Raw genomic sequence first — 20,168 nt, 5'->3', positions numbered from 1 at the left:
TGTCAAATGTATTCTTACATTTGCAATTGTCGATTAAATAAATATTAAAATGAAAAGGAACAGGCCTTCAAGTCATGATACAAATGGCAAAATGGTCTTTTTGAAACGAAATATGACCAATGACATGAAGTCAAGGTCAGGAGACGGGGCTTATTACAAATTAAATATGTTTTCTGTGCTTATACCAAAACACTTTGTACAGAGGACCACCTGGGAGTGCAAAATAAATGAAAAATGTCTGTTTTCCTACTGTTGGTAGTCGATCACAGTGTGCAATACATTGGAACCATGAGAGCGAATAACTCATACATACCTAGCCATGCAACACATTTAGTGGCTTTTGTTAAAAACACAGAGGTATGTAAGCCCAGGTGGTGTACCATCGCATCCGTCCAAGGTCGATAAAATAGAGACCAGGGAGTTTGATAACAAAATCCCTTATTATTTACATATGCAAATAGGCAAATAAGTGGTTAGAGATCGTGAAAGTAATAGTAAAATATTATTTTGTTCTGTCAAAGGCCCCACAGATTTGCCCTTTATATTGTACAGCCCCCCTCTCCGTCCTCGCTGTGAAAGAGCAAAGGATAAGCTAAACACCCTGCAGCCACACCCCTTCTTTGATGACTTCCAGAGTAGCTCACGCTGTGTCCTGGTGTCAAAAGCAGCTGTGATTACATCTGTGCTGTGCATGTTAAAGGTTCTGCCTAGGTATCAGTTGATTGGTGAGAGGAGTGCTGCTTGGGTCAAATTCAGGCACCCATGAGTACCAGTACTCTCTTTGTTCTAGAAAAAGTGCTGGTACTCAAAAGGAGAACATTAAAAAGTGCAGGGATTCAGTACCAGTGAGTACCAGCTAATTTAAAGCACTGGTTTTAAGGCTTGCTGCAGGGGATCCAAGGTTACAAGGCCTCACCACACAACCTGTTGCGCTGACTTCTGATGGGCTTTGGAGAAGTACTGGAGTTCATATTGCTGTCTACCGTGCCGTGCCAAACCATCATCTTAGGTATTATGTACGCGATTCAAATTAAATCTGTGCTGTCACAGCCAGCTCTGGAATTAATGCTCCTCATTGATCCTACTACAGATATAAATGAGTTAAAAATGTATGCAACATCAATTTTGCAAATGGAATCAAGGACCAGGTGAAACAGGCAGACCGGTAGACAATCCCTACATAGGCAACTGGTAAAAATGGCTGTCCTGCATCCACAGTCAGTCACTGCCTCCACTGTCAGCCACCCCAGCCTATGAGCTGACATTAGTCATATGCAGTAAAGGGGGAGGAGTGCATATGGTATGGCACTTCAGCTCGCAGAGCCCAAATCATTGTTGCTTTCTGTGTCAGAATGGGCCGTCGCTGTACATGCATTGTAGTCTAGTGCAATGAGGTAAAACATCAAAATTAACCAGGGACTTGCTGTGGGATCTCAGGCAACGGGTGCACAATGTACAAAGCCATGCAGGGGGCCATTTCTGTCCCAAAAGTCTGCCTCAGAGGCGATTGCCTTAAATGTTTTCAGGAACTTAAGGCCTGATTTAGATCTCGGGAGATGGGTAACTCAGACACAACGGTAACGGATATCCCGGCGACTGAAATATAAATCCCATTATATCCTATGGGATTTATATTTCGACGGATGGGGTATCCATCACCATTGTGATGGAGAAACCCGTCCGGCGAGATCTAAATCAGACCCTTAGTAATTGCTATACAATGAAAGAAAGAATTCCTTCAGAAGCCTACATTATGTATACTACGTGCAGCTTGTATATGTAATTCCATGTATGTCAGAGGAGATCCTCTGCTGCTGCCTTAGACTGGGGACTTCCTCCAATTGTATTGTGGCATTCCCCATGCAGGTGAGTGAAACATTGCTTTCCCTTTCACTTGGGGGAAGGAAACAGCTGGGATGGGGACCAGATACTAGACTGCTCTAGTCGTGATTTACATTTTGCACTCCAAGGCCCTTATTACGAGTTGCCTCTTAATTCTGATCAGCAGGAAAACTGCAGATGTCTTAACTCTCACACTGAGATTTCTGCTTTTATTCCCGGGTTTCAGTCTGGTTCATAATGAAGACTGACCAGTCAAATTGGATCCTAAAAAACGTATTCCCCTGGCAATACCTAATTTCTCTGTGAACTCTAATGACCAAACTTGTAATAGGCTAGATTTTCCCCACCCCTTGCGTTATCAGCACCCACAGTACCTGCAACTCCAGAGTTAAAATCTAGGCCATTTAATGGGTTTATAATAAAAGCCCAAATGGTGGATTTGAGAGGAGGCAAGGAAGGTCAGATGAACCATCCAAATGCACCTACACAGGTGATCCAGTGACAAACTGTAAACCCTGAGAAGAGTAGAGGCCCCCTGCCAATTAGAACTCCATCTACACTGTATGGCCCAAAAGTAGTAGAAGTAGTAGCCCAATAGTAGTGAATCCTACTTCTTACTCCTAAGTGGGCGACTTGAGGACCTTCTCAAAGGATAGCAGTCCTCCAGCACATGTTATAGAGTGGTAGATGAGACAGTCCCAGGCTTAACAGGCTGACAGCACAGGTACACGCTCAAAGAGATTCCAGAAGTGCTCCATGGGGAATTCTTCATATGAAATTGTACTCATGGTTGTACCATCCCAGAAACATTGTGACTATTTTGGTCATATATTCCAACTAACACTATCATGTCTAATAGCACTCCATTATTTTATTGGTATATTTGCAAAAATCTTCATTATCATTGTGGTTCCATTAAACTTCATAATAAAGCTAACAACCATTGTGAGGCTGAAATTATTACAAAGTACTGTATGCAACCTTAAAACGTATTAATAAATGAAAAATTGATGGTAGAAGGTATGTTCTGTGAATCCAAAGGAATCTTTATTCCTCCTTACCTAATAGTGAGCTGTAATTTATAACAGCTATGTACTGCCAACAAAGATGTAATTAATAGTCTACCAATAACATCACTTAAGTAATAAGTGATGTCTAGTTCTTTTGAAGCTCAATCAGCGAAGTGTCTGCCATGTTGTGCAAGTTGCTTGTGGTTGCTCTGTTAATTGATAATTATTCACGTTATAGGCATAAAAATGAGTTGGGCACCCAAACAAAATATGAAAAAAGAAGGCGTGTGTGTAAGACTACTATCTGTAATAAATAGCCGAGTCAATATATGTTTTAGGGTTTAAGCAATCAGATAACTCACAATTAAAATTGTCTCCAAGCTGAGACAACATATTTGTGTGAATCTCACACCTTACAAGCCAACTGTGAGTGTTGCACCCCCTGGACCTTAGGGGCGCGGTTCTCTAACCCTGAGATGAATACATCCAGGAAGGGTCCACTTTCACTATTGCCGAATCAGGTTGCATGTGACCCTTTTCCTTTCATATTTCATGCTATCTCATCCTTACTTGGGACTGTCTGTAGTTTTGCCAATGTTGTGGTTCACAGACAACTTTGCTCTGATGAATGCCATGGCTCTCTGTGGTGATGTTGTGAGAGCAAAAACATGTTGACACCTTGAGTTACGACACTCAACGATTTTTATATTCATATCCGTGTGCCATTCAACTGGTTTTTAATCATGTGTTAGGAAGGTAAAATATATGTGCCTTTCCATACCTTTCACGACACAATTTTAACAGCTTCAGGCTTCAGCTACCCTTGGAACAAAATAAATTCGATTTTCATCGTGAGTTTGACATCCTTTATTTACTATCTGGGTTCTCAGCCTCCATCTCGCAGGGTACAATTCCACAGCTAGGGTCAAACTAGATAATTACGTATGCCACACAAGTGTGTGTAGGTGAAAATTCAGCTTCCGGTAAAAAAAACTAACCCTTCACAGCGGAACCTATTTTTCAAAAAATAATTCCAAGACAAGGAACCGATCAGTCCTTTTCTGGGCAAAGGTATCATTATTCCATTCAGTTTAGGACACACCCTCTGCCTATTACCTCCCCGGACTCCCCTGAAGTGCTTGCATTAATAAAGAGTCTACCATTAATATAACTAATATGAGTAATATCTAATCCCTTTGAAGTTCAGTCAACAAAGTGTCTGCCTTGTTGTACACATTGTTTGGGGTTACTTTGTTTATCAGATATCTAGCAAATATGATTTCCCAACTGGTTGGATTGACTCTCTTGTGTTCTGCAATCTATTCAATCATTGCTATTTTAATGTCGTTACGTTTATTTTAGCAAAATAACATTCAGGCTGAACGCTTGCGAATATTTCAAGACCCTGGCTTTTTAAATTACATTTTGCAAGTTGTGCATATTTCATTTCACAATTGTAAGCATCATATTTTTTCCAAGTGTCATCTAACAACCTTTAATGGTAATTAGCTGTTTGTTCATTTAGAAACAAACAGAAGCACCACTCTTTAAATAAACATGTATTTATGTAAGATGTCACTGTGCACTTCCTCTCTCCTTCCCACACTTAAGCTACCAGTGCTTCCCCTTCCTTTAGAAGGGGTCTTCACGACTTTTCCAGCAGCCTGTTAGCGATATGGCTTTCTTCTTATAAGCAACATTGTAGACTAGGCAGACAAGATATAGACAAATACAAACATTTATGTTAAAGTATCAAAACAGTATTTATATTAATGCATGTATTGTCTACTGAAATATAGTACAGTCATTTGCACATCATATCCCTTTGTACTTTAGTGCTTGTTATTCTGTATTTTCCCACAAATCATTGTCACCCGATAGTACGTTCATATGTCTTGTTTAATTTAATATATTTTGATTGAAAAACATGTTTCAAAGTGTGTTTAATTATGTCATTCAGAATGTATGGTATTTGTAAGGACACATTTTCCTATTCTAAGAAGAACATGATTTCTTTAGAGTCGAGAGGTTTCTTGAAGTCAATCTGCAAAGTTCAGATAACAAAGAATCCAGATTGCAACTGAATGTTTAGGTTTGTTTAGCTTATACGAACAGGATGCGGAAATGGTGAATTGCAGAAATGTCAATCAGGGCCATCAATATCTACATAATATTAGAGATCAGTTATGTGGAGGGAAGTAAATCAAATTTCAAATCTTTATTTCGATCGATTGATCATAAAAGATGTACAGTAGACACATCATTGAATTTTTTTTTTAAAAGGTGTTAAAACAAGAATAACAATATATCAAAACAAGGGATTTTCAGGAGTCTCCTGCCAACTTTGCGTACCGGGATCTGGCATGCCACATTGCTGTTAGAAATTTAGCCAGAGCGAACACCGTTGGCGGGGATAAGTCTGTCTTTAAAACTCTGAATGCAGGAAGGAAAGTTCTAAAACCCAGATTTTTGAGCAGTGGGACCAGCCAATGTTGTCTGCTTTTATGGTAGGATTGACAGAAGAAGATGACATGTACTTCTTTCTCCTTAGTATGGGCACAAGCAGGGCACATCTCAATAGAATACTGTCCCGCCCATGCTTTGGTGAAAGTTTTTAGAGGGAGAGTCCCATACCGCCATTGCAGGAATAGTTTCTTTGTTAAAGCTGAAGCCATTCCATCCAAGACACTTTCAAAGTTATATGAGTCTTTAAGTACAGTGAAACGATGTGTCAGAGAACCCTCTCGCGTACTGGCCAGGACTCGGGTAAGCATTTTTTCATAGTATGCTCTGGAGAGCGCTTTCCTTGGGATCCTGGTACTCGTGCTTTCTGGGTGTGACCACAGTTCTGGTATTCCAAGGGTCTCGCATGTTGTCTTGATGTAATTTAACCAAGGAATCTTGGTGGCGTTGGGTAATGTTAAAAATTCCTGCAGCTCAGCTCGATAGGAGATGAGGTCTTGGCTGCTCCAAATGCGACGCCAGAATGTTAGGGGTTTGAGCCCTAATTCTTCTGTGATGGGCCTCAAAGCCAAGTTCAGTCTCAGAGGGAGGAGTGGAGTACTAGGTGGGAGGGCAGTCAGCTGCCTTATGAATTTATTTTCCGTCACCTGCAGGTTAGAGGATGAGGTATAACCCCACATCTCTCCCCCGTAGATTACACCAACCCGCGCCTGTGTTTTGTAAATTTGGATAGCGGAGGTCAGGGGGCGGAAAGTTGACTTGGACGCTATTCTCATAATGCCCCCCACCTTTTGGGCCAGCTTCATATTAGCTTTAATCTGGTGAGCCCCCCACGTCAGGTTTTGGTTTAGGGTTATCCCCAAATACTCAATGGTATGAACCCTTTCCAAACGTACTGAACCAAGTAGGGGATTTGGACGCTTTGTGAACTTGGGATTTAGGATCATAAATTTGTTTTTTTGGGGGTTAATTTCGAGGCCCCTTTCTGTGCAGAAATCTAGGAAGCCATCTAGCAATCTCTGTACGCCCATCAGAGTTTTAGATAGCAGCAGGGTGTCGTCCGCGAACATAATAGCCGGCACCCTGCTACCATTCAGTTTTGGGGCATCATTGTTGGCAATCCCGGTCAGGTGTGCGATTACCCTGTTCACAAAGAGGCAGAACAGGGTAGGTGCGAGCACACAACCCTGCCTCACCCCTCTGCGAACGGGGAATCTGTCAGTAAGTTTCCCACTTCTCCCACATCTGACCCTTGCGAAGTTGTTATGATGTAATTTGATCAAGATTGCAAGGATGTCTTTCGGGACGCCTAGTTCTGCTATTACCTCCCACAATTTTGCTCTTGGCACTAAATCGAAGGCGGCACGTGGGTCCACAAAGACCTTGTACATAGTGCCGCCCTCGATGAGTGCCGTCCTCCAATATATAAGATTTAATCTAAATATTTGGTCAATTGTGGAGACACCCCGCCTGAATCCTGCCTGATACGGGCTGAGAGTGTCCGTTTCCTCCAGCCAGTTCTGCAAGCGATCCAATATTAATCTACCAAAAAGCTTCTGTGAGACATCTATGAGGCTTATGGGGTGGTAGTTGGCTGGGAGCAGAGGGGATCCCTTTTTAAATATTGGGACCACTTCTGCGCCCAGCCAAGTATCGGGAACCTCCATTCCCCTAAGAACCGCATTAAATATCAGCAGCCGATACGGTGCCCATATCTCTGGTTCCTGCTTGAAGAGATCTCCCGGGACCCCATCCAGCCATCGTGCTTTTCCTCCTGCCGGCCCCGCAATTGCAGCACGGACTTCTTTTTCCGTGAAAGGTTCACCCTCCTGACTACTCAGAATAATGCAATTAGTATTGCTTTGAGACGCATCCTCCATTGCGTATAGGGATTGATAGTGCTCCTGTCATGTGCCAGGGGCAATATTAGGTTCAATAGCCGAGGGGAGATCTTCTGTCCCATGGTTAACCAATCGCCAGAATTTACGTGAGTCTTTATTGGCTAATGCCCTGGAGAGGTCTTCCCAGTGTTTTTGATCCCATTCGGCCTTAGCATTTGCCTGCAATATCCTATAGGCCGTCTTTTCCCTTGTATTATCTTGTGGCATTCACGCGCCTTTATTGCAGATAGGAGTTCTCGTTTTGAATCCCGGGTTGTGGCATTATACCAGGATTTTTTTGTTTAACCCATTGACTTTAGCTGGTGCTTTAGAAAATAGGTCTAGCTCTAGTGTATTTAATAGTTCTTTGTGGGTTTGCCCCAATAGTTCTATGTTCGCTCGATCATCTAATTTGTCGGCAAGACCAAATGCCTTTTCAAGCACTGGAGTAATTCTGGCGTAGAGCCTGGGTAGCTTTACGTCGTTAGTGGCCAGCTTCCCCCACCTCACTCTCCTCCTATTGTTCTCTAAGAGTAACCCAGTGGTTGCATTTTCATTATTCAGACCCATATCCTCGATGCCAGAAATAGCATAATCGAGTTCGAGGGCGTTATGGTCACTGTCCTCTCTACTCAATACCCTAAAATCAATTATACGTGACCAGCATGATAATTGAACTAAAACATAGTCGAGTCTGGATTCACTACCTGGTTTGTTAAAAGTGCATTTACTTGGGTTGTCTGATTTTGTGCGCCCATTACATGCTCTTAGACCGTGGTTAAGGGTCAGTGCAGTTATCTGTAATGCAAGGGGTGTCCAGGCTCTTGGTGGGGGAGCCACTGTGTCTGGTATCAGCCAACTGGCATCCTCCTCTAGGGAAGGTCCATCAAGCAGGCCAGGGAGTGGCTAATAGTGGGAATTGAGGTCTCCTGCTACCATATATGGGAGGTCCCTAGGGATATCAGTCAGAAAAGCTGAGAGATCTTCAATCGTTTTTGATTCACCTGATGTAGCCACGGGTCCCGAGTAGACATTTATGACCAAAATTTTGGCCAAGTTTGGCCATTCTAGCTGGACGGGTAATATATCCTCAGAATCCTTGGCTAAACACCTAGCCTTACAACCCAGGTGGGAGGCAATCAATGTTGCCAACCCTCCTGACGGACATCCCCTTCCCCCCCATTTTGCTTTTTATAAAAAGACTTCAAAACCTGGGCATGTGAACTCCTCTCTTGCCCAGGTTTCCTGAAAGAGGCAAATGCGTTTTGAGCTGATAAATGACAGCCACTCTGGGCATTCTATTTTGTTTCCCAAGCAAGTTACGTTCCATGAAATTATGTTAAGCGCAGCAGGTCTTGGAGGTGGTGGTTCGGTGTTAGAAAGGTTGTTCTCTGTGGGGTCGGGATTAGGATTTATACTTTGTGACAGTTCACCCTGTTCATCCTCTAGGTTGGTAATATTATCCCCTACAACAACTGTGTGGTTAGCGGGATCTTGGGAGTGGTTGAATATGTCGGGAGCAGTTTTCAATTCTGTTTGTAGCTGGGTTTGTTCCCCAGAGATGGATCTATCCTCACTATGATATATTATAGCAAGCTGATCTGCCACCCTGGCATTGCAGCCAACCAGTCAGTCGACCATTTCGAGGCTACTATACCTGTTCGAAATTGGAAGGTAGACTGGATGGTGCATTCTATGTGGGCCAGGGACTCCTCTCGGTCTACCGCCCCATCCCCCCCTCCTCCTAGTGCTGTACTCCCAACCCTCCCCCTCTCCATATGACGGTGGATATTCAGGCAGCATGTTCCTATGGTAGTAAGGCTCCCTCCTTCCTGCACTATTGCTCTCCCACTCTCCCAATAACTCCTGATGGTGCCCCATCTTGGATCTTCTGATAGATAGATACTTGATGGGTAGAAGGATGAGAGAGGGAGAGCCTGGATTAGGTTCCCTTGATCGTCGGGGGCCCAACTACAAATGTACGAGGCTGTCCTTGGTTCCCTAAAACTGACCACAATGCAATCACCCCTAGTTGTCTTTCTCAGGTTGCCCACCCAGGCGACGCGTCTCACCATGAGTACATCTACAGTTGTTCCTTGCGGGAGGGGTCTGTATATGGACAGTCAATTGATAACTTTGTTCATGAGAGAGGCTGTCGTCTCAATGGAATTGGGATATAGTTCAGGCACACCCACCAAGATCACTGTATAGGGGGACGCCTCAGGTGGTAAGTTTACGGGTTTGATTTTCCGAGAATTAATCTGAATGTTATCAGGGGGCCTCGTAACGCTCTTGGCTTTGTCTGGAGGATCGGGTTTATCTGTGGGTTTGATGGATGTAATTGATGGTGTAGGTATGGATGCCTGAATTTGTGTGGATGATTGGGTTTGTATAGGCGGTATGGTTTTATTTACAGTGGCAGGGGTTTGGATGATCTTATTATGATTGGGTTTAGGTTTAATGTTTTGGGAAGTGGATATACCAGTTTTATTCGTTGGAGTTATATGATCTGTGCTCTTTTTAGGCATACTATCTGACCCTCCTTTGGTACCCTTGGTTTCTGACTTAAGACTGTCTGCCAGCTGGACTGTTGATTTTTCTATATTGACCAGCCTTGCTTCGATCTTTATCAGCCGGGCTTCCAAGGGGCTTAGGAGTGACCTAATCAGTGAGCCTATATCTGCAAGAGTAATGTCCTCGTTCGTGAGGTCTATGGAAGTATTAGTAGGGTAGAAGGGGGTATCTGCAGGTAGAGTAGCAGTTGTTTGGGTATCCATGATATTAATAGGTGGTTGCCCCAGAGTGTTACTGCCAGAGCTAGCAGCATCACTCACAGGCTTAAGCTCAGATGCTTTTAACTTGCTACCACCTTTGGTTTTCCCCCCTTTCTTCTTTTTTTGAATAGCTCCCTCCCTTACTCCTCTCTGTGAACCAGGGGGTTTCTCGCTGGTGCAGGGAGTAGCCGGATCTCTACTAGGGGTTGGGAGGGGGACAGATGTTGTTTGAATCGTTGGTAAGTTCATGAGGCTCATATCCTCAAGGTCATTTAAACCCTCCATAGTGAGATCTGGGTTGGTGGCTGACTGGTTTATCTCTGAGCCCTTCTGGGTGGTACTGTGAGGTTCTGGCCTTCCTTCAGGGGTCTTTGCTAGAGCCATTGGCCCCATTGATGATCTCCTCACCCAGTCAATTTCTTGGGAAATACGTCTTTCAAGAACGGAGATTTCATCTATCAACAATGAGCCAGCTTTAACAAAATAGTTGTCAATAGTACCTTTGGGAACTCCAGCTCCGGCCTGTGCGGATTTACTTCTTGTTTCCCTGGTGCTCATCACAAAGTCTTAATGGGCCAGGTCCGTGGGAAGTAGAACGAGGGTGTAGGTCCGGCCAGGAGGGGTGGCCCGGGCCCGGTCTCTCCGGTCCTCGAACGGCCTCAAACGGCCCGCCCTGTGCCCGGGCTTCGCTCCGCGCTTTGCCCCGCGCACGTCCCGCGTGCGCGTCAGACGCTATCTGGATATAGCGGGAGGTGGCCGGGAAGAGGACCAGCTGCGGCGAGTCTTCAGCGCAGCGCCCGCTGGTCCTCGCAGTCCCGCAGGGGTAAAAACGTCCGTGGGCAGTTCCTCTTGTGATCAGGGACTCCCCAGTGAAGTTGGCCTCGAGCGGCGCCCGCGAGGAGTTGGTAAAATGCTGAAACAGAATCCACTTGGCCAGAAGCAGGCAAGATAGCACTTTGTCTCTCGTTTGTTAGCAATGCACTGACCTCCCCAGCACTCTGCTCATTAATTCAGGCGGGAGGAGGGCGGGAAGAGGACCAGCTGCGGCGAGTCTTCAGCGCAGCACCCGCTGGTCCTTGCAGTCCCGCAGGGGTAAAAGCGTCCGTGGGCAGCTCCTCTTGTGATCAGGGACTCTCCAGTGAAGTTGGCCTTGAGCGGCTCCCGCGAAGCGGGGGCCGCGAGGAGTTGGTAAAATGCTGAAACAGAATCCACTTGGCCAGAAGCAGGCAAGATAGCACTTTGTCCCTCGTTTGTTAGCAATGCACTGACCTCCCCAGCACTCTGCTCATTCATTCAGGCGGGAGGGGGGCGGGAAGAGGACCAGCTGCGGCGAGTCTTCAGCGCAGCACCCGCTGGTCCTCGCAGTCCCGCAGGGGTAAAAGCGTCTGTGGGCAGCTCCTCTTGTGATCAGGGACTCCCCAGTGAAGTTGGCCTCGAGCGGCTCCCTCGAAGCGGGGGCCGCGAGGAGTTGGTAAAATACTGAAACAGAATCCACTTGGCCAGAAGCAGGCAAGATAGCACTTTGTCCCTCGTTTGTTAGCAATGTAAATCAGAACGATCATGCGTCTTCTTGGTCATTATGAAGATTCATTTATGAGTATGGCATCATCCCTGTGAAGCATGGGTTTTGCAAGTCCTGTTTTTTTGCACTCAGCTAGCAAAAGTTCTGATTACAATTAGAAAGCTATTTTTTTCCCGAATTCAAAGAGGACACAGAAAGGGCTAAGGTGAATCTCAGAAGTGTGGATTGGGTCTGTCATTATCTAAGTACTATTAGAGATTAATTAGTAGAGGGAATAATATATATGAAATTAATTTAAAGGTATAACATCATACTCGTGAAACATGAGTTGTAAAACCACTTATTTTTGTGAAATAAATCCAGTATTTATTTCAAGAGCAAGTAGTGTAGCAAAGCATGTATTACAAATGTCTGGTTTGTGTGGTATCGACCTCTACTGAGACTCTGAGATCCCACCTTATCCTCTGTTTTTTCTCAGAAATGTTTCATGATAAGCAGCTGTTCATTTCAGTGTTGTTGTGTATGGCTAGTCCTACAGATATAAGCCTCTTCATCTGCTTGGATTTAGCATTGATGCGCCAAATAAGATGCAAAAAAGAATTTGATTTAAATAACATGATTTTAAAATTAATATATTTCAGAAAAAGAAAAAATCTCAGTTTTAATTAAATATTTTTTCTTGTGAACTTTAATTGCAGATACAGAGCGATTGTGAAGCCACTAGAGCTGCAGACATCAGATGCAGTAATGAAGACTTGTGCCAAAGCTGGTTGCGTTTGGATCATCTCTATGTTAATTGCTGTTCCAGAGGCGGTGTTTTCGGATATATACATATTTATAAGTCCAGATAAAAATACTACTTTTGAAGCCTGTGCTCCTTACCCAGTTTCTGAAAAAATACTACAAGAGGTCCATTCCCTCATGTGCTTTTTGGTATTCTATATCATACCATTATCGATTATTTCCATTTATTATTTTCTGATCGCTAGAACACTATACCGAAGTACATTCAACATGCCGGCAGAAGTGCATGGCCATGCTCGGAAACAGGTATGTAATGTCAGCATTTTACAAGTACTTTTCAGTTTTAAACCTCTAATGATGTTCTGAGTCTTTTTAAGTTAATTATTTTTCGTGGACTATAGTCGGAAGCTTGTTTCCGGTCCATGGAAGACATGGCTTGGCAGTTCGGGCTGGAGTGTTCCCATGAGGCACAGAGTCAGACTGATTTGCATATGGCCATGCCTGAACTGGGGTGGCAGAGTGGGCTAAAGAACGGTGATGGATTAAACCCAGATCTTTTGACTGGGTGTGAGTGTTTGATTTATTCAGATGCTCCATCCATCACCACCCCCTTTTGTACCAATCATAATTCATCAAGCCTGATACACAATCTTATCACATTTCTAAAAAAAATACATGCAGTATATAATTTTGTTTATGTGTAAATTTGATAACCTGGGGAAAAGTCTAACACTGTGCCATCTTCTCTTTGAGATAAACCAACAACAGGGACGAATTCTCTGAGGAGTGGCTGGTTTTGTGACTGGGTGAAAATGGTTGAGTGAGAGAGGTATAGAAGCATCATGGTGCAGTAAGGCAGTTCTGTCTAAGCCCTATGTTCTATGTATATCATGTTCTATTAATATTGGTATGGCACAAGTGGAAGCTAAGTTCTATCAGACATTTCTCTGACCACAGTAACAATTTATGCTCTAGGAAGATAACTTCCATGCCTGGTGTCAACTTCGATTTTTTTTTTGCCTAGAAATAATTCTCTGCACTTGAACAGCAGGACAACCAGACACCTGTTTTATCTCAAAACAGCACTTACACTGATCGACCAGTGCAAAATTACATTTAAACGAATCTATCAGTGCAAGACGACACTTTTACTTCCTAAAATGAAATTTTGCACTGATTACTTATTGCTACATTTAGTGTAAAATAGCTCAGTCACCAGTGCAACACTGTAAGGTCGCTGATACAGTGCATGTTATCTAACCCAGAAATGCTCTATCCTTCAATTTACCAATGGTGTTTTTAAGCAAGTGTCAGATGATAATGGGACAAATATTGAAACAGTATTATTTAGACTATTTTGGACCCATTTACCTAACTATTTCTGATCTGTGTTAATAAACACATTTAATGTGTATGTTTAACAATAGTTTTACAGCTCCATGATCCAGGTATCCTTCCCACGGTATAGAAGCACCAGATTACAATTTTCCTAACCATGTGGGTACCCATAGTGGAGGATGCATGTCCAGCATCATATTGTCCTTCACTTACATTATCATGGAATAGGTTTGTGAGGTGGTAATGTATGATATTCTTATGGTAATGTCAGAATCAAACAACTGTTGGTCTAGTTCTTGTCTACGAAGGGGTGACTTGTATAGGAACATTCATCAGACTGTCAGGCAAAGCACCTGAACATCATTTGCACAGAACATAAGCTAAGTGAGCTTCATTGTAGTGTAGTTCCTATTTTCCCAATAGGCCCTGCGCATTGGAATAACATAAACAGTAGTATGGACGTAGAAGTGCGGATCTTCCAGGTCTCCACTGACTATGCTAAACTTAATTGGGTTTGTTACCAACTAGCTCAGAGGTCACTGGAAACTTTCTTGACTGAATAGGAAGTGATCAGCTTCCCTGGTACAGACAAGAAGGGATTCAGTTTTCCAATAACCGCATAAACATGACAACTTTGCTCCTTAGAATAAGAGTCAATCTCTAGAGTCGTGTGAAACAATAGACAGTTATTTTACTCAGTCAGTTGTGCAGATTACTTTCACCAAGATGCAGAGAATAGAGAGACGGGCGTTTTCAATAAAAAGGTATTATTTATTGAACAGTCTTTCTTCTCGTGCAAGAGAAATGAATTGCCACAATTGCAAGACTAGTTATTATAAAAAGTGCGTACAGTAAAATGAGGATTGCGAAATAGTACTGTAAAAGCATTGATATGGTTTCTTAGCCATACAATGGTTAAAATGAATAAAATATATACATTCATATATACATTTGACTAACGTACTCAACTGGTGCTTCTAACTACGCCTACCCCAGTGTACCTGACCTAAGCCTAATACTTGGGAGGGAGTAAGTAAGTAGCAGTTTTAGTTAAGTTGGTTTTGCCAAGGTTTGCTTCAAGAATTCTCTCTAAGGGTTTAGTCAACACCATACCTCTGGAAAAGAATGTTGGAGGTCTTGTATCTCCTTCCAGGACTCGATATCCCAGTCACTCGCAAGAGTAGGCTGGAAACGCCGGAGCTGGATTTTCTCGGCAGGAGGAAAGATAGCGTCTCTCTCAGCGCGTCGAGGAGGAGGAGGGGCAGCGTCCGTGGGCAGCTTGTATCTGCTGGGCTCTGCAGGGGACAGCTGTTCTGCTCCTATGTTCACCACACCATCGCTATCATCGATGTCATTGAGGCAGCGTTTGCTTATGGCAAGGTTGGTAATATTTATACCTGAAAGGTGCCTTGTTTGACGTAAGTTTTTGGACATAAGAAGTCAATAAAGATGTCACTAGGAAGTGATTGTCTCTCAGTGCTCATTAGAGTTCTATTACTAATCAAAACATAGCAAGCGGGGCTTTCCCAGGTTGCTGAGTTTTTATCTTGCTGAAGAACTCGGAGTGTAATCTAGGAATCTTAGATAGTGGCTTCTGCTGTGTCATTTGCTCTAATGAGCTTCAGAGGAAGCTGCAGAGGAAGAGATTCTGAAATGTGGCTCTGATCGTGTTAGGCCAGAGACGAGTTTCTGAAATATCACTCTTGATCGTTTATGCCATTATAGGGGAATAAATGGATTATAGCTGTATAGGGGCATAAGGTCACAGTATTGATCGGGGTCCTAGATTAGAACGCGACATCATGTCCTACTCAAATCAATGAGCCACAACACACTGTCACTGCAAATAACTGCCAACAATCTATCCCTCTAAGAAATTACCAAACCCACATGTCAAAAGTAATCACCAGGAGCACTCTACAGCCTTTCCACTATGAGATTTATCTTAGGGATTGGCCTACGCTATTGAGAGAGCATCATTGCATCTCTCTCAAGGAAAGGCATCTATTATGAAACATTATGATCACACGATACTACACCAAAAACATACTCTTTTTCCATTTGCTGGGTATACTTGCTTTCAGTCACTCCAAAAAAATAATATGTTCTTTCCATTCTTCAAGCACTCCTGGGTCACCTTTCTAATTTGTCAAAAGTCACTTTGGGGCTCTCTTCCACATTTAATTGAAAGCATTGGATATGAGGATCAGTCTCTCATCCACTTCAAGTTTCATTGTGGGAGAAGGCACAGTGCCTGCAGTACTTAGTTCAGTTCAGCTTTATTAAATATTAGGAATACCTCTTTGCAAATAACCAAATTACAATGTAATACAACTGTTATGGTACAAATAAGTGATCACTATTAAAGGCCAAATTTAGAGTTTGGCGAACAGGTACACCAAGGCAAATGCAACAGAGTACCCTGCTCACTAAACCTTTGGTCTGCCCACCTCATTTAGAGATGAGCAGACCAGAAATATTCTGTGGATGGAGACCCTGTTGCAATACTTCCTCAGACAGCCTAACGAAGTAGGGGCCGTCAAAGGACAGGCATTGTACCTATTAAAGGTGGACCGTGGAGTGCCCATTTTTCTGTCTGTCGCCACCAGGACGCAAAATAACACTAGGCCCAGGGAGTAACCTCCCAAGGCATGGGGGTCATTAGTTTTATTTTTTCTCAAAAATAAATCCCCCCATTTGGGAGTTTGATTACAAAAACTAAATCCTTTGAAAAACTGTGATACCTGCCCATAATGGCTGACGGTACCATCCATCAAACGTTTACTACATTGACAGGAACCCTTATGACATCAGTACCTGTCAATGTAGAGAAATGTGGGGCTGGAGAATATCTCTAAATTTGACAGATAGAGGTCCCTCAAGATGGTGAAGGTAATGTCCTGATTGAGTACACGCTGTCCACTATACTTGAAATCAGACCCTAAATTTCATACATAAATCACTTTAAATATTACTGCGTGCCTCTTGTCAAGGAGCTAAAAATGTTTAATCATCACATGTTTATTAAAATATTTTTTTTAAATCAATATTACTTTTCTACAGTACACATACTTTGTGTATTAATACCCTGTGTTCCAGTTGATGAAAATTTTACATATTTAAATCACATACTGTTTTAATCGTTTGAGATCAATCTCTGAAATCTTCACGAGAAACACTTTGGTGGGTACTGCTGATCAAGTGATATAGTGTTACAGACTCTGACACAGACATAATCCAATTATCACATAGCGCTTTCATAATTTAACAACTCCAAATGTCAGCTAACCCTAGACAAATGCCCAGATCAAGCCACTGTTGCATGATCCCAATTAGATAATGTACAAGATACATCCTACTTCTTTGACTGTTGCACACCATGTGAATTTTACTCCCAAGAAATCAAGTTGTCTCAGTCTGTACCACATGGAGCCATGCATCATATTTGGAGTTAGATGACTAACAGATATTTTTGGACTCCCAGTGTCTGGGTCACTCTAGCTAAGCAGCAGGGCAAAAGTTTTTTTTTTTCTGAAAGTGGTGTGGCCAGGATGTGGCTTGCTTTGGGGATGGCTCAGAAGTATGTATGTATGAATATAGTTTTTCTATAGTGCAAACATAGCCAAAAGGCACTGGAGGAGCATGGTCAAAGACAAGTTTAAAGACAGCAAGGAATAGGAGAGAAATCTGAATTGTGGATGGTTAATGCAGTGTGATGCAGTATAGAGATGAGTCTTCAACTCAAAATTGCAGAAGCGTCTGGGAGGTTCTGATGGAAATAGGGATGTTCCTGAAGATCCTTGGGGCATATTTATGACAAGAGTTGCATCGTTTTTGCACCATACAAGGTGGTGCAAGCACGATGCAAGTCCAAAATTAGATTTATGGAGCTACGCAAGCCACCTTGCATGGCCCTGAGTGGCTTCATAAATCTGGAGTAACAGAACGCAGCGTAAATCACTGAGTTGCCTTACTCTGCCCTGGGAAGGCATTCCATGGGCATTGAATGGGTGTTCTCACTCAACTTCCATGGTTTTTGACACATTCCCAGATTTATCAGAACTGGTAAACCTGGGAATGTACCAAAAAGATAGTGACTTCCCCGGGGAGGAGTAATGAGGATAAATATATTTCTCCACGTTACTTTCTATGTGTGTTGCTTTCTGCAGCACACATAGAAAGAGGAATTTGCGTCTCAAGAGTGTTTTGTGCAGGACGGTGCTCCTTCTTGCACAAAAACAATCTGTCATACTACACTGCCACCATTGCATCATTTGGAGAAAAGGGCTAGAGTGGGGGGAGCAAGATGTTTTTTGTAATGCGCTGGAGGAGCTTGATGGGTACTATCAAACTGTGGTTTGTGCTGTGATTGATAGGTTCAATTTCTTCCAGAGGAAACAAGTGAAATCGGAACCTGTGGAAGATTACGTATCAACTCTTAAAAAGTTGTCTATTTCTTGTACATTTGGTACCTTGCTTTATGATTTCATACATGACCAGATATTTATGCTCACAAATGATTCTAACTCACAAGACAGGTTGTGGGTTAGTGGTGATTCCTCTCTCAAGGACATAATTGCTTCAGTTTAAAAAAGTTAACATTCCAAGAGATGTGCTAGCTTGGCTTCTAACTGTGCAACTACCTCATCTAATCTTCAAGAGAAAGCAACAGTGTGCCAAGATTCTGGTGTGCGCAACAAAAAAATAAAAGACAGTGATGGCGCAAAAAGGAAGTTTAAGGGGCCATAAAAGGACAAGATTTTCAGTTGTTTTTGGTGTGTCAGCAAGGATCATCTGACAAGAGATAAGAATTGTCCCACACTTAATGCTAGAGTAGGTAAACTAAGGAACTTTGTTTACGGAATTGTTTTATAGGATAGAGCAAAGCCTGCAAGTCATCAGGTAAGGAACATTCCTGTACATTGAATGCTGGAAAAGAAAGGCATAATAGAGCCAATAAAAAGCACAGAGTGCCTTGCTCCATTAGTTGTGGCCAGAAATACAAATGGGAAGCTGATGTTATGCATTGATCTTAGGGTGTTGAACAAATTCCCATTGCCAAGGAAATCTGAATTACTGGCAAGAACCAAGGACGTCATGTGATTTTCCATGATTGACCTGGCTTCTGCTTATCACCAGCTGACATTACATGCAGAAAATAGGGATTTGACTGCTTTCATTATACCCATGCGAGGTTTCCGCTTTGTAAATGTAAAATGTAAATGTGTGTGTACTTGGAAAGTGCACTGTGACTCCATCGGAGTGTCCTAGCGCTGATGACCGCTGGGGAACCCATCCTGGTTTTCCCTGTGAGATGGTCCCTTTCTGAGTATCTCCATGGTGAAACCAGGCATCCCCGGCGTCTGTGGGGGGCCGTTGTAGAGATGAGGCAAGCTTAATGCCCAGAGTTGCCGAGTGTGTTCCCTGGTTTGAGTGGGCACCGAGGCGAGAATTATCGAGTCCGTTGACCCTGGTCCACGACCCTGCCACGTCGGGAATTGAACCCTAGTCCCTGGCCGTTCTCTGCTTACGGGTCTGCCGCCTATAACCAGTGAGCCACACCACTCCATTTGTTAGGGAGCTGTTTGGGTTGGCATCCACTGCGGTGGTCTTCCAGCAATTGAATCACAAACGCTTGAATGATTTTTCCTCTGTAGTATTCTTCCAGGATGATATTCTGGTCATGGGGGAAAGTAAAGATGATCATCATCATAATTTGTATAAAGTGTTGGAGAAGCTGAGGGAGTATGGGCTAACAGCTGAACAGGACAAATGTAAATTCTGCTGACAGTCTGTTATGTATTTGGTACACGAGATCAGTGACAAAGGGATCTTCCCCAAGAGGAAGATTACGGAGGCTATTAATGATGCACCTGCCCCTAAACACAAGAATGACGTAAGATCTTTTATAGGTCTTTCTGAATTTTATGCAAAATTTGTAAAACAATTTGCGGATAAGACATACAATAGTCATCAATTACTCAAAGTTCAGCAGAGTTTTGTGTGGAACCTTCAAGTGCAGTGCAAAAGAAGAGCTCAGATACTTCTGGAGTGTTCTGCTGTTCCACATGGTTTGACCTAAGGTACTTTTCTTCCACAATGAGACTGGCATGCTGCTCATGTGTGACTAAGGCATATGGACCTTGTCACACCCCCAGCTGATTCTTCTGAGGGCAAGCTCCAGACCATCAAGGTCTCATCTCATATGTACACTGCACACCTATCTCCTCTTTTCGAGCCACAAAGTCTATGTGACCTTGTTTTGACGGGCTATGGTAACAGGAGTTTGGATGGATCTGGCCAACAGTACCACTCAGCTGAGTTGCTGTGGAGGTGGACCCAGATTGGAGGTATATTCTGGTTGAAGGAATCTAGGATGGAATGCAATATTTTTGGTTAGTGTATACCTGCCTCCCAGGCTGTGGCTGCCCTATCGGCCCGTTTACTGCACTGGTCACGTTTACCTTGGATTTTAGGAAGGGCTTTTTTGTGTCCTTGATACCACACTAGATTGCTTGCACCCCACCAAACCCCCCCACGGTCCACACTGCAGCCTATGTAACCGTGGGCCTCCCAACGGTCATTAGATGAGAGC

General features: G+C 43.2%; 1 protein-coding gene across 1 annotated transcript in view; it reads left to right on the top strand.

Moving 5' to 3' along the window:
* BRS3 (bombesin receptor subtype 3) overlaps positions 1 to 20,168 on the top strand; it is a 113,734-nt gene that overhangs the window by 65,085 nt on the left and 28,481 nt on the right. Inside the window, exon 2 of the mRNA XM_086966765.1 lies at positions 12,190 to 12,541. Coding sequence (XP_086822891.1) covers positions 12,190 to 12,541 — 352 coding nt within the window. The remainder of the gene's footprint in view (positions 1 to 12,189; positions 12,542 to 20,168) is intronic.

This window comes from Lissotriton vulgaris, chromosome 4_1 (genome assembly GCF_964263255.1).
Source record: "Lissotriton vulgaris chromosome 4_1, aLisVul1.2, whole genome shotgun sequence".
NCBI classification, from domain to species: Eukaryota; Metazoa; Chordata; class Amphibia; order Caudata; family Salamandridae; genus Lissotriton; species Lissotriton vulgaris.
This window is presented reverse-complemented; position numbering and strand designations above follow the sequence as displayed.